At 37.8% G+C, this 12,210-nt stretch overlaps 1 protein-coding gene across 1 annotated transcript; it reads left to right on the top strand.

Annotated features, from left to right (window-relative positions):
• Positions 1 to 2,399: 2,399 nt before the first annotated feature.
• LOC132548743 (fucolectin-1-like) lies at positions 2,400 to 7,103 on the top strand. Its single transcript, XM_060212625.1, has 6 exons — positions 2,400 to 2,426; positions 3,761 to 3,859; positions 4,083 to 4,170; positions 4,362 to 4,499; positions 5,395 to 5,637; positions 6,898 to 7,103. The coding sequence occupies exons 1-6, from the start codon at positions 2,400 to 2,402 to the stop codon at positions 7,101 to 7,103; spliced, it is 801 nt and encodes a 266-aa protein (XP_060068608.1).
• Positions 7,104 to 12,210: the final 5,107 nt, after the last annotated feature.

Genomic DNA, 12,210 nt, shown 5'->3' with positions numbered 1-12,210 from the left:
TGTCATGCTACCGTTTTCATGTTTTGACAAAATTTAAAGCGTCCGTTAGGAGCTTCATCACCCTTGTAAAAGCACAAATTGCGCCCGTGACATCTCGACTGATTCCGTATCACGATATCAGCCGAAGTTTACCGAATGGCTTCACTATAGACAACTGTGGTGAGACATCGACGTGCTCAATGAATTCTTCCCTTGTATTGGTCTTCTTGACAGTGATTTCAATATTCTGTAAATAATTGACTGCGGGTGTAATATATGAGAGAAAACTACCATTATCGGTTTTTTCAGACAGCGTTAAAAGTTTTCAAATCCCGGCATTGACTTTTGTTTCGTTCACTGTACAATGAATAAGTATCATTTTGGAAAAGCTATCGAAATATGTGGGATATTGGTTTTCTTTGTGTGGCACAGTTTGGGATCAGGTAAGTTAAACAACTTTGTATAATTAAATATTTGTTGTGATTTATTTTTGACATAATATTTTATGATTAAATAGATAGTAACAAGCATCTGATTATGAAACTGCGCTATAAACGCCTCGGACATACCTAATACCCCTATATCCTAGCTATATCTCACCAATACTTCTACTGGATCTATATAATATTTCTTCGATAACCAAGCATTTCATTGCGATACCATATATTTTCCGAGAAACTTCTCATTTTCTCGGTATAAATATGAAAATAATATATATAGGTAGGTAGGGAGGGGGAGGGAGGGAGGAAAGAAAGAGAGATCCCCACTTCCTCACTCTAAGTCTCGACCCCTAATAGTCTAGATTAAGTCTTTATCTTCTTAATCAAACAATGTCTAAAAACGGAAATGAAAAACAAACAAACAAACAAGAAAGCATTCGATTTGGTTTAGTTTTTGGCTGACCCCGCTCGAAGGGCCAAGTGAGCGTATGTTATACCGTGGCGTCCGGCGTCCGTCCATCCGTCAGTCCGTAAACTTTTTTTATCACTACTAGTCATAAACGACTTACAGGGTGTTGACCGAATTTGGTCAGAAAAATCCTTGTGTGAAAAGGAATCAATTTTGTATATAAAAAAAAAAAAAAATGGGGGAAATTTTAAATCCTACTCCTACTTTAGGGTCTCGGCTACCTGGGACGAGAGGGGCGGGACCAAACAGAAGAAATAACACATTATATTTTTCCAAATAAAATCCTACTCTTCCTCTAGGAGTGATTGTATTTTTGTCAACAATTTGTCTGAAGCATAATTGGGTGATGGGAAGTCTTTCTTGTATATAAAAGATGGGTCTCTGGCCCAGGGGCAGGAGGGACGGGGTACAAAAGGGGAAATAGTGCAAATTCTTTAAAATCCTACACGTCCTGTAAGAATGCCTGGATTGGTCTGAAGGATTGGTGAGGGAAGAGTCATCAATTTTGTAAAATCGTTGGGTATTGTCCCTCTGGGATGGGAGGGGTAGGAGGGGCAGGGTCAAATAGCATAAATTCTTTAAAATCCTACTCCTACTGTAGGAATGAATATATTTTGCCCAAATTTGGTCTAAAACATTATTGTTAGAAGATAATTATTTGTATAAACGGCGGATCTCACCCCTAAGGAATGGGACCCAATAGGAGTAGTAGATAAAATTCTTTAAAATTCTTCTCCCTCTGCAAGAATGAGTGGATTATGACCAAATATGACCTGAAGCATGCTTAGGTGAAGAGGAATGCATTTTGTCAGGTGTGCGATACAGGCCCTGTGGGCCTCCTGTTAAAATACAAAATGACAGATAGATTTCAAGGATGAATGTGTTAACCATGTATGTATAAATCAGTATAAACCCATAAGAAACAGTTCAGATATGCACGAATGGAAATCACTGAGTTGAGTTGCATCCCGGTGTCAATACATTATCGATGAGTACCACAGACAAATCGATTCTGATAAATCAAAATGTACTTTGTATTTAGGTGCCCTTAAATCCGTTCTCCCACAATGGAGTACGATGGCGTTCAATTTCATGATATATATGATGTTTATATATTCAAATTAAAAATTCTAAGGTGATCACCATTGAAACAGACACAACTATACACTTGGCAATAAGTTAGAGACCATCCATATCTTTGACTAGACTTGTTCGCTGTGTATCAGAAAAAACATTCAATGACGACTCAACAGGACGTATAGAAACATGTTAAGGCACCAAAAGAAACAGTCGACAGGAAAAAAGAAATTTACATAACTGGAAATGCTATATCGTATTAAGGTTATCTTTCCAGGAGGGCCAGGATGACCTATATAGCCATCGTGTTTCGTCCGTCGTCGTGCGCCGTTCGTAAGTTTTCCATTCAAATTTCTTCTCCATAATCAGAAGGCTCAGGGTACTGATATTGGGCATGTAGCACAAAGGACTGAATGGCTACCAAGTTTATTAATATGAATGACCTACTTCAACTCACAGGGGTAAAATATTTTAAATTATTCAAATATTTTCTTCTAAATCACCAAATGGCCCAGGGTGGTGATATTGGGTGGTGATATTGTTAATATCCATTAATGACCTTGACGTACTTTCAAGGTCACAGGGGTTAAATATGTCAATTTTTTTAAAACTATCTTTTCTTAAAAAACAAAAAAGCCCAGGATACTGATATTAGGCCTGTGACATGATGGGATAAAGGGCTACAAACTTTGTTAATATAAATCATCTTGACCCGCTTTCAATGTCACGGGGTCAAATATGTTAAAATCCTTAAACAACTTCTTCTCAAATACTCAAATAACCAAAAGGCACAGTGTGCTGATATTAGGGATGTAGGACTACCAAGTGTATTCAACTTGAGTCAGGAGTCAAAATTTGTTGAAAAATTTAAGCAACTTCTTCACAATAACCGAAAGTCCAAGGGTCTTTATAATGTGCCGGTATCATTTTTTTCAATAAGCAATACGTGCGGAGTAGTGGCATTTGCGTAATGTATAAAGAATATGATGTAGCAGATTTTGCAGAGAGCTACCCTTCCTTATTGATCGATCTGATAGATTGATATGGGAGGGTAAGCAGGTCGTTGGGGACGGTGAGAAGGTTGATAGGGGAGGTAAGGAGGTCGATAGGGGAGGTAGGAAGGTCGATAGGGGAGGGTACGCTGGTCGATAGGGGAGGTAAAAAGGTCGATAGGGGAGGTAATAAGGTCGATAGGGGAGGTCAGAAGGTCGATGGAGAGGCAAGAAGGTCGATAGGGGAGGGTAAGCTGGTCGATAGGGGAGGTAAGAAGGTCGATAGGGGAGGTCAGAAGGTCGATAGGGGAGGATAAGCTGGTAGATAGGGGAGGTAAGAAGAACGATAGGGGAGGATAAGCTGGTCGATAGGGGAGGTAAGAAGGTCGATAGGGGAGGGTAAGCTGGTCGATATTGGAGGTAAGAAGGTTGATAGGAGAGGGTAAGCTGGTCGATAAAGGGAGGTAAGAAGGTCGATAGAGGAGGATAAGCTGGTCGATAGGGGAGGTAAGAAGGTCGATAGGGGAGGGTAAGCTGGTCGATAGGGGAGGTAAGAAGGTCGATAGGGGAGGTAAGAAGGTCGATAGGGGAGGGTAAGCTGGTCGATAGGGGAGGTAAGAAGGTCGATAGGGGAGGGTAAGCAGGTCGATTAATTTTCAATCTGGTGATAACTGATGGATGGCGTTCGTCTCAGATGGAATGTATCAATTTATGACGTTTTCACTCGTACAAAATTACAAGAACTGAGTTGTGGATTTATGGATATGAGCTGGGCTGTTTTTTAACGTAATTTATTATTTCAGCCTAAACTGATCATTCTTGTTTGCCTTGACGGAAGCGCGAGAGGAGCCTTGTTGCGGGATAAAAATGGAGTACCATGGATGGAGGATGGGGTCAGTGAGGTAATGCACAAGTTCAACATGATATGTATATTCTGTGGTTGTTTTATAAAATCCCCTGGTTTATATAACTTCAGATATCAAAAGCGCATATTTTCTTATCGACGAAAGATACGGTAACCGACTGCCTGTAACAGGGATTTTGTGGGCGAAAACTGACATCCTAGTCCGCCAGTGCTTGTTTGCGTGTCTGGAGGATTTCAATTGTGACTCCGTCTTCTTCAAGAATGTTACCTGTTACGGATATCCCGGAAAGATTCATGATTTGATAGCGGTAACAAATGTCGCCGGAATGAGTTACTACGAGCAAGCAGGTTTGAGTGCTTATATACCTTATACTTTCCACACGCGACAATGTAATGAATGAACAAAAAATTTAGGGTGTATAAGATATCTCACAGTTTCTTGGGTACGTTCTTTTTAAAGGTTTAAGCCTTAGGTTGGATTCCAAAAGGTACAATGATACATGATTCCTTGAATTTTGAATTTCATGGTTTGTCTTCAGCCTTCAGAGTAACATATATACCCATTAACAATATCGTAATTCAAACTAAAAAAGATGAAACTGGGCCAAAGATAAGGGCCAGACGTTCCTCAAGAGTAAGCGTCTTCTGCTTCATCGGTGCCACTCAGAGTATCAGAAGTATGTATTTTGGTTAAATAAATAGTCCGTGTGAAACAGTTCGATTCCCGGAACGGACGTGAAAAGGGTCGCATGCCCGACCACGTGGTTTTTCCTCGGTACTCCGGTTTCCTCCCACAGGAAGGCCCCCTGCGCGGTTCAGTCGGGCCTAAAATAGTGATTAAAATAAGCTGATAGCTTGTTTCGCAATTGTTGTCAAATCAAATAAATAAAGTTTATATCTACGAGACTTTTGAAAAGTTTTATTAACAAGCAAATGATAAAATCATTACTTTTAAAAAAATTCCGACAATCAGCGCAATTTGATAAAGATAATTTTGTTTCGTAAAACACGGATAATCATGAACAGTCCTAAAATGTAATCACGTGAAACCATCATTTTGAACTAAAGTTTGAATGCAGTAGGCGTTTCATATTGCTTTGCTGCCATATGTCGTAACAGTAAAATCAAGGATATAATCGATTAGACTTTAAACAGTCTCATAGAGTAAATAACGAACAATTATTTAAAACATGATTAAAGAATGAATTAGTTGAAAATAAGATCGATACCGATGATTATATACATGTATATATGAACATTGAAGTTCCGTTATACCTGCATGTCCAGTTAAGATGGGTGGAATGGTGAAATTGTTTTCATGACATCAAGTTGAATTTATTACGACTGAGACTAATACTACTATTATCATTTACACCAGTTCATCATGATTCATGCTCGAATAAAGTGAGAGTAAAATTTATCTATTTTCCTGCGAATGTTTAACAAATTATGTAATCTCGTATTAATCACTTTTTCTATCAGGTTCCGGTTTCTGACAAACACCTACTGATAAAACCAATACAAAACGTATGTGTTTGGGTTGTTAATGTAATATTTGCTTTATAAACACAGGTGCAATCGGAAACTTAGCTGCCAGGAAAATGTCAGTTCAGTCATCTTATCACTGGCGAGACCCGAGTAAATTTGGTCCGGAACGTGCAGTAGATGGTGTTCGATATCCCAACCAAAACGATCCAACATTCAGGTCATGCGCTCATACTGGTGTGGGTGATTTTTCCCCCTTCTGGCAAGTCGATCTAGGATCACAATATCTTGTGTCGTCTGTCTCTTTCTTAAGCAGGGAAAGATGTTGTGGTAGGTGGAATTTCATCTTACATTTTCTTCGTATGTTCTGTTTTGACATCAACAATACTCAGCGCCAAGTTACGCTTACTGTTGCTCTTTGCATCCCTGGAACATTTCATGACAAAACTGAATGCACAAGTGGAGTCATTTGATTGGTCTAAAGCGGTTTCAGGATAATATCTTTTTTTAAATTGACCAATCACAGACTGGCACGCCCATTTGAAGATTACAAAGGAGCGGTACCCAAATTCAAAGTCCATACAACATAACATTATGGCACCTCGAGATTCGTTTGATGTACATCAAATGATAATTACTGTCATGAAATATTCCAGCGATGCAGAGAGCGATAGTGAGCGTATACAATGGAGAATCGAGGGTATTCTGAATACGTACCCTCTTACTTCATTATGTTGAGTGCCTAGAATTGCACAAATATCAGACGTACAAACAGATATAATTGAAATTCAAAATCGATGGAACTTGGTTGAAAATGGTGATATGGGCACCTTTAGAACATGTAGGATAAGGTTACATGTGTAAATGTATTTCACGGGTCGTCCAGAATGCTGAGGTGTGACCGAAACTACGCCTGGAAACAAGTCGGCAGACAAGACGGATGCCTACATATCAAATAATATTTAATAATTCATTATAATGGCTTTAAAACTATTGTTAGCATCAAAATATCTCTCCTGTGGTAAGTTTGGACAATTGATGGGAATACTCCCAGCTAAACCGTCTAAATAAAGCGCCTCGGGAAATCCGGAATTTTTGCTGGGGTTACAATTTTATTACTTCATTAGGCTTGTTTTCTCTTGATTTTATAATGTACACAAATATTTCAATATTTTCGGATTATAACATTACATATGGCGCAATCAGGGTCGCGCGAGCGTTTATAGAATGATCTAGTTAGATGTATCAAGAGTTAAACAACATAAGTTTGTTTCAATGGTAAATTGAGAAGTACAATTTCCAAAGAACATAAGTAGGTGATTTTGTATAGTTTTCTTCTAAAACATCCCATTAAATCCTGACTTGTGCGGAATATCCTAGATAGTTTCATGATACCGGATACCCCTTTCCGTCTTCTTTCCGTCTTTGTCTATCTTTGCTAGACGTAAAGACTTGGAAAGAATAATGAAATGAATCCCGGAATGTAAAAAGTATAAAATGAAAATAGTTTCAGATGAAATCGTTAACACTTTTAAACATTGTCACACTGGTTCTATTTACGTAATAACTTTCTTTCATTGTCATTTTTAGATGAGCGTAACACACGCCTGAACATCACTGTGGCAGAAACAGCCACTGGACCACGAATTTTGTGTATGTATTATCCAGGACCGGCCTTCAAGAATCAGATGAAAACATTCTTCTGTGAGACACCAGTGAATGGCCGGTTTGTGAGAGTCGCGCGAGATCGCGAGATTCTGAATCCCTGTGAAATCGAGGTGTACGGTTTCCGATGAACTAGATGTTCCCATATCTATGTAACGTTTCAGCAAAACATAATTAATTACATTACTCATTGTTCTTGTCTGGTGGGCAAAGTACTTGTGATTTTTCATCTGCACCGAAATGGCCGTTTCCTGTTTATACAACAAATTCGAGAACCAGCCAAAAGTCTGTTCGTGCAGATCTAAACTGAGCCTCAAGGAATATCTGTGGCGTAGACATTTTATTCTGTCCAATCAAACTAAAATAAAATCGCTCGGCGCAAAAAGTATGGAATATATGGACGACAAACTGCTGTGGCAAAATGAGATTTTCTTCCTTGCAAACATTACTATCATATTACTGAAAAATGATATATACTTCAGTCTTAGGCCACGTTCATTATCACTTTTCTCCCTGTATTAATCATATGTGGAGTCAATGACTGTATATTACCACAGAGAACGTATGTGCAATATGACTTTAATAGTGGAGTAAATTCCTATAATGATAATAATAGCACTTTTTTACTGAACAAGAACTTCCTGGTTTCACACAAAAATATTTATCAACAGTGATCACCGTCAGATAAAAAAAAATCTAAAATAAATTTGGAAATGTATTTATTTATCAGTTGGAATAATTGCCAACATTATTTTGATGTAATCCGATAAATCTTGAGTATGCCAACAAACATGTTTCCGGAGAAGTATGATAAGTCACCTGAGACTCCGAAATGTTCATCACCAGACAATGTCCCTCGTCAAGTTTAAGTTAATTAAAAGTAGAACTTTAACAGGAAATTTATTGTTGTATTTATCGTTTAGCTCGATATGTTGTTTCACTGTACAGCTTGTAGCATGACAGTCCACAGACTTACATTTTTATTTGGCACATAATGTATTTTGATGCAGATTATAACTTGGTGCACTACTTTCTGATTTACATGTTTCTGAAGTCGTATCAAGTGCATTTTCCTATGTGATACAGAGCACAGGAACCAGAACTGGTTACAATCTTGTATGGACCGTCTTTCTCTGTTTTTGGGGCTCTCATTATTAGCCTGTGTTTACCTACAGGGTTAACCAACAAATCCAAGTCCGTTTTGATTTCCCGCTTTCTATCATATTTTTTGAATACGTCACGTTCGTTTTCTCGTCCGGCATATTGTTATCAATATGTTCATATGGCATCATGTATTTCCTAAGCATGATGTGTTTCATGAATACATAAATGTACCTACATGTAATCAATGAAGAACATGATCTGTCGGTATTTTACTTATGGAAGACTCTCCTCTTCTGATCTGAAATTGATAAGGAGCCTACATATGCGACATGTTAACAATATGTTTCCTTCTGTTTTGATGCTTGGAAATGAACTAGAATAGTCTTTTTTCAGAAATAGAAAATAAAATTCTTCACCCTTGATTTAGATATTTTTAAAAAAAACGAAAGGGATATTGGCGCCCATGATTGTTTGATCTTTATTTGTTCTTTATAAGTTGGGATATTTTCCCTTCTTTCCTCTTGTTTTGCTCTTGATAGAACAAAGTTTTAACATTCTTTTACAGAAATACCGATAATATTCAACTGCCAAATTCAAGATAGTCACCTATCGGCCATTTTGTTTTTCGGTCCAAAAATCGAAACGGGCATAACAAAGAACTGAATTTGAGAAAGATCCGTAGTCATTCTCAAGAAATAGCAATAACACACTTTACTAGGTAAAATTCAAAATGGCCCACTGTCGGCCAATTTGTTTTTCTGATCAGTCCCAAAATCAAACGGTCACAATTAGGGACAAAGAGGAACCTGCACGTGAAATTTTATTTTTTTAAAAATCCATAAAACACTCTTCAAGGTATAGTAATATCATCTGTTGGCCATATTGTTTTTTTATCCGACCCAAACTACAAAGGGCACAACTAGGGACAATGGGGAACCCACAAGTAAAATTTCAGAAAGATCAATCTAGCACTTCTCAAGAAATTGTGGTAATATTGGTTACAGACGATCGGACAACGCATCTGATGACGATGGGCTAAAACAGCTACAAAACTACGGGGAAAGCGTCCTTTTTAACCTACAGTCCTTATATAAATGAAAGTAATACTTTATCCAATATCTTTACCCTCATCAGGTTCTCGGTTATACGGTAACAACAGACAAGACCAAAGCGTTTATAAAACAACATTGGTGAACCTGAGTAAGCCGGATTGTAATAGTGGAATAATTTGCATCTATTGTGATGTTTTAAATACTAAATTCCTCGCTTACACGATTGATTTGTAACTACAACCACACTAGTGTGACGGAGATAAAACATTTGACAAATCTCCTTCTAATAGTTTGCTGTCTCAATAATTCATGTTCGTTGTTATTAATTATTTATAATTCTAGAAATCCAACTCATTAGAGTTGCTTTAATGTATTATTTGTGAGGTAAGTATTGCAGATAGGAACGCACTGCTAATGAAGTGTATCAGAAAATTACAACAACTGCGATTTGTGCCACGTCATGGATCAAGTAACACATATTTTCTTTTCTTTTACAACCGTCCAATATTAAAAAAAAAACCAAATAAATCAAATTATTGGAATAGTACTCTTCACTTCCATTGCTGTTTACATTGACTTAGACCGTTTTTTGTTTCAATTCAGGTTAGAATATCTCAACATTTGAATGATGCAGTCTTATTTTTATCGATGTTTTAATGGACTGTTTAAAGTACTTTGTATAATCCTTACAAGGATTTTTTAAAAATTGATAATACTTGTATGTGGTAAGGTTTTCAGCTATTCAAAATAAATTTTCTTGATTCTTTTAAACACATTTGAGTCTTATTAACGCTACCTTTTATGACCTGATCAATACTAGGATTGTAATAATATGATTGTAAAACGATCAAAAACATGTTTCAATGCATCCAATAATCATCAGTAAAGATGCTGCGAAATGCTTTCAGATATTAACAATCATTATGTGACTGAAGAGGTAGACATTTCCGATGTGAAGAAAGCGAAGACAAATTGAATTTATACATTGATATATCGTTCCCTCTATTGGAGATCGTAAGGGAGTAGTTATCACCCTGGACTATCCACACGTTCATTTATCAGTCAGTCGATCTCAATTCTTTTTCCACATACAATTTTAAGTTCTAGTTATATGTATATATTATACCGTATAATAAGAAGATTAACTCGAGATTTAGAAGGTTTGAGCTTCATATTGAGTTGAACCAGTCTCGCAAACACGGTGTCAAGCCTAGCGATGTGCTAATCAAAAGTTTTGCAAAGTATGAGGATGTCATCGAGAAATTCAAGCATTCCCTAAGATACATATCACCCATACATTTCTCCATAAGATGTTGAAAAGTCAGTGGAAGACAGGTCAGACCAAAACCAATGCGGTTTGTTTCATAGAAACCTAGGTTTCCAACCGAAAGCACAGTGTTCTCTCAGTCCGACTCTAAAATCTCTATCTGCCAGTAACCAGAACATGATTCTAGTTTATTGAAACCTTGACCTAATTAAGGTGTCCACAGTATCATCAAACTGTGGAAGCATGTGTGCATCTTTGCAAGTTCTCGAGTTGAGCATTCGACAGCCAACGCAAAACATAAAAGAGCCATCGTTTTCCCTCATTAAGATGATATTTGCGGAATAAGGACTTCAGGAGAATGCTTATTTCCTGTTCCCAAGCACTTGAGGAACACGTAGCAATTGCTCCTCAGTTTAGAGAGTCGGTGTCAATAACTACATTTAGCCACTCAGGCAGTTTTCGACTTTCTTCCAGGTTGGAACCATCGGCCATTGTTTGGCCAACCGAGAAGCCGGTACTCGTTCTAGATTAATCTGAACCCGACATTTGACCTGAATTCCTTCAGCCTCTACCCTTGGTGTAACCACGGCCCTGACCTTACCTATCACCATGACCGCTGGAGGACTTCAGTTTGTTCAACATCTGTTCTAACTTGGTTATTGACTTTTGACTAGAGTTGCTCCTCAAGATTATTATGCTTTTCATCAAAGGCATTTTTCTGAACTCCAGTCTGCTTCCTGCAAATCACTATCACAAACGATAGCACTGTGCCGAGCTGTGAGGCAGCAGTTGATTGATTTTTATCTGAATGATCCAGTGAATCATTCACGATAGCCAAGAGTAAGGGAATTCAAGTCGGCAACCAAACAATGTTACCAATTTGCTCGGCTTCTGACTGCAGTTGAAGACATATTGCGCAATCGTGTCTTGCGTCGAAATATCTCCGAACAATGTATCAAGGCTTTTTTAAAAATCTCTACCTGGGTATCTCTATTCCTAATGAGAACAAGAGGCACAACGGGCCTGCATCGCTCAACTGGTATTCAATGTTCATCAAAAATAGAATCGGTGATAATATCACAAATACATTTACATATACACCTTTGGCATTAAAAGTCCAATCGAGTTTTACCAATTTCAAAACAAAGAGCTTCAAAGACTCATTTCTAAATCGTGACAGTTGAGGTAGGCCTGTAGTTTAAGTAAATGTTTTTTCCGAAATTTGTTGGGCTTTGACCTAGAAACACATTTCCTCAAAATATCATGCTTCTTGGGCCTTCAAGAAAGATTGATCCATGTGACCTTGATTGAGGATCAAGGTCATTTCTTTTCACAAACTTTGTCGGGCTTCATCCTAGGAACACTTCAGCCAAATATCAGGCTTCTGCAAGTTTTGGTTAGTCAGAAATTGTTGATATGATTTAACAAATTTGACCCCTGTGACCTTTAATAAGAGTCAAGGTCATCTGTTTTCGCTTCAGGCTTCATCCTGGAAACCTATCAGCCAAACACCATGCTTCTGCGCCATTTGGTTAGTCACATGAAGTAGTATGTTTTCACACATTGGACCCCTGTGATCTTGAATAAGTGTCAAGGTCATTTCTTTTAGCAAACGTTTTCTGGCTTCAACCTAGGAACCTATCTTTTCTTGGGCCTGTTCTCTTATAGGTTAAGAGGTCCCTTCAAAAAATTCAGTGACAAAGTGCAAACCCTGGAAATGACATCCCTAATATAAGAGATGAAAACTGAAAATCTGAATGTGTTTATCAAACACTGATCTTGTTCAACCAAGATCTCAGATGTGGTATGACCTTT

The sequence above is a fragment of the Ylistrum balloti genome, unplaced genomic scaffold, assembly GCF_031769215.1.
Source record: "Ylistrum balloti isolate Yb309-2 unplaced genomic scaffold, AGI_CSIRO_Ybal_v1 Utg370026, whole genome shotgun sequence".
Classification (NCBI taxonomy): domain Eukaryota; kingdom Metazoa; phylum Mollusca; class Bivalvia; order Pectinida; family Pectinidae; genus Ylistrum; species Ylistrum balloti.
This window is presented reverse-complemented; position numbering and strand designations above follow the sequence as displayed.

Excerpts from the sequence above, each read along its gene's own strand:
- LOC132548743 (XM_060212625.1), top strand. The coding sequence starts at position 2,400 with ATGAATGACCTACTTCAACTCACAGGG. Across the intron at positions 2,427-3,760 it reads ACCTACTTCAACTCACAGGG|CCTAAACTGATCATTCTTGT; the intron begins GTAAAATATTTT and ends TTATTATTTCAG. Across the intron at positions 4,500-5,394 it reads TGCCACTCAGAGTATCAGAA|GTGCAATCGGAAACTTAGCT; the intron begins GTATGTATTTTG and ends TTATAAACACAG.